Source organism: Curcuma longa, chromosome 10, assembly GCF_044706935.1.
Source record: "Curcuma longa cultivar G26 ecotype Majalengka, Jawa Barat chromosome 10, ITB_CL_G26_1.1, whole genome shotgun sequence".
NCBI classification, from domain to species: Eukaryota; Viridiplantae; Streptophyta; class Magnoliopsida; order Zingiberales; family Zingiberaceae; genus Curcuma; species Curcuma longa.
This window is the reverse complement of record NC_133870.1, coordinates 1,725,236-1,726,728: the sequence shown is the minus strand read 5'-3', so window position 1 is coordinate 1,726,728 and position 1,493 is coordinate 1,725,236. Positions and strand designations below refer to the sequence as shown.

Here is a 1,493-nt window from a genome sequence, read left to right as displayed (position 1 = left end):
TTCTCGCCGGTTACGGTTCCACCCATGGCGACGGCGAGCCACCTTCCACTTCCCCTGGCGGCGATTGGTCTGTTCCTCGGCCTCGCTGCCCGTTCCGCCGCCCAGCCCACCTCAAACGACGACAACCTCTACGGCGGAGGCTACAACGTCAGCTTGAATCCCGCCCTCGCCTCTCTCGTAGTTGCCTTCATCTTTTGTTTCTTCTTCCTTGGATTCTTCTCTGTGTACATCCGCCGCTGCGGCGGCAGGTCCGCCGATACGGTCCCCTCAGCTGCTGCCGCCGCTGAAGGGGGCCTCGCCTCGCGCCAAGGCATCGACCCTGAAGTGCTCGCCTCCTTCCCCACCATGTCATACTCGGAGGCGAAGGCGCATAGTAAAGGGAAGGGCGCGCTCGAGTGCGCCGTGTGCCTCTTTGAATTCTCAGGCGATGACAAACTCCGTTTGCTCCCCCCGTGCTGCCATGCGTTCCACGTTGACTGCATCGACACTTGGCTCGACACCCACGTCACCTGCCCCGTTTGCCGCGCTAATTTAGCCGCTTTGGTGAGCCATTCAGGCGAGTCACAGCCTGAACCTGCTACCCCAGCAACGGAGGAAGGGCCGGATCTGGAGGTCGGCCGTCCGTCGATTGAATACCGTCGGTGGCACTCGACTGGCCACGAGGGAGAGGAGGTGGACCGGCACCGGCTACATCTGCCTGAACGCGTGAGAAGCGAGGTCTTCTCGATGGCAGCGGCGGAGCTCCGGCGGACCGCGAGTGTGAGAGAAACGCCGGGGCCACTGCGCAGGGAAACTAGCTTGAGGAGGGAATGGGCGCGAAGCGGGAACTGGCGGTTCCTCCTACGGACGTTCTCGGTGCGGCGCCGACCGGAAGCGACGCCGGCGGAGGGGTCGAGCAAGCGGGTCTACCCTCCCTTGGAAGCTCCCGTTCAAAAATTCAAAGGAAGTGATGCAAAGTCCGAACCCGCAAAGGAGGTAGAAGCGGAGGCGGAGTCGTCTTCCGCCGCCTCCTCTCCGCTGGATCGGATTTAAAGATCATGCGTTGGAATTGGATTTCAATTTGTATTGCGAAAAATTCGTGGCCATTTTTTTTTTGTATAAAAAACCCAAATGTGTTGTACAATTTTGATGCCACATGCGACTTACCCCACGCGATTCTTCCGCGACAACCCCTACCTATACCCACTGTCGCCGTCGGAGCCACGCCGTCCGGCCGCCGCCGGCCGCTGCCGGCCGTCGGACCGGACCCAATCGACGCGCCACTCGCCGGCGCGTCGACCGACACCGGTCCGGCGGCCGGAGGTGGCCGGACGGCCGAGAAATCTCCCGGAACAATAGCCGCGAGTCGGCCGTGGCATTTCCGGCGAAATCGCGGCCGGAGATCGGCCGGGGAAGGACCGCCGGCGAAATCGCGGTCGGTTTCCGACCAAATCGCAGCCGGAGACCGGCCGAGGAAGGACCGCCGGCCGCCGACGGTCCTTCCTCGGCCGGTC

The 1,493-nt window shown here is 62.8% G+C and overlaps 1 protein-coding gene across 1 annotated transcript; it reads left to right on the top strand.

The window, feature by feature from the left end:
- On the top strand, positions 1–1,074 carry LOC141836739 (E3 ubiquitin-protein ligase ATL31-like). Its single transcript, XM_074724264.1, has one exon. It carries the CDS (start codon positions 25–27, stop codon positions 1,030–1,032), a length of 1,008 nt encoding a protein of 335 aa, XP_074580365.1. The 5' UTR covers positions 1–24; the 3' UTR covers positions 1,033–1,074.
- Positions 1,075–1,493: the final 419 nt, after the last annotated feature.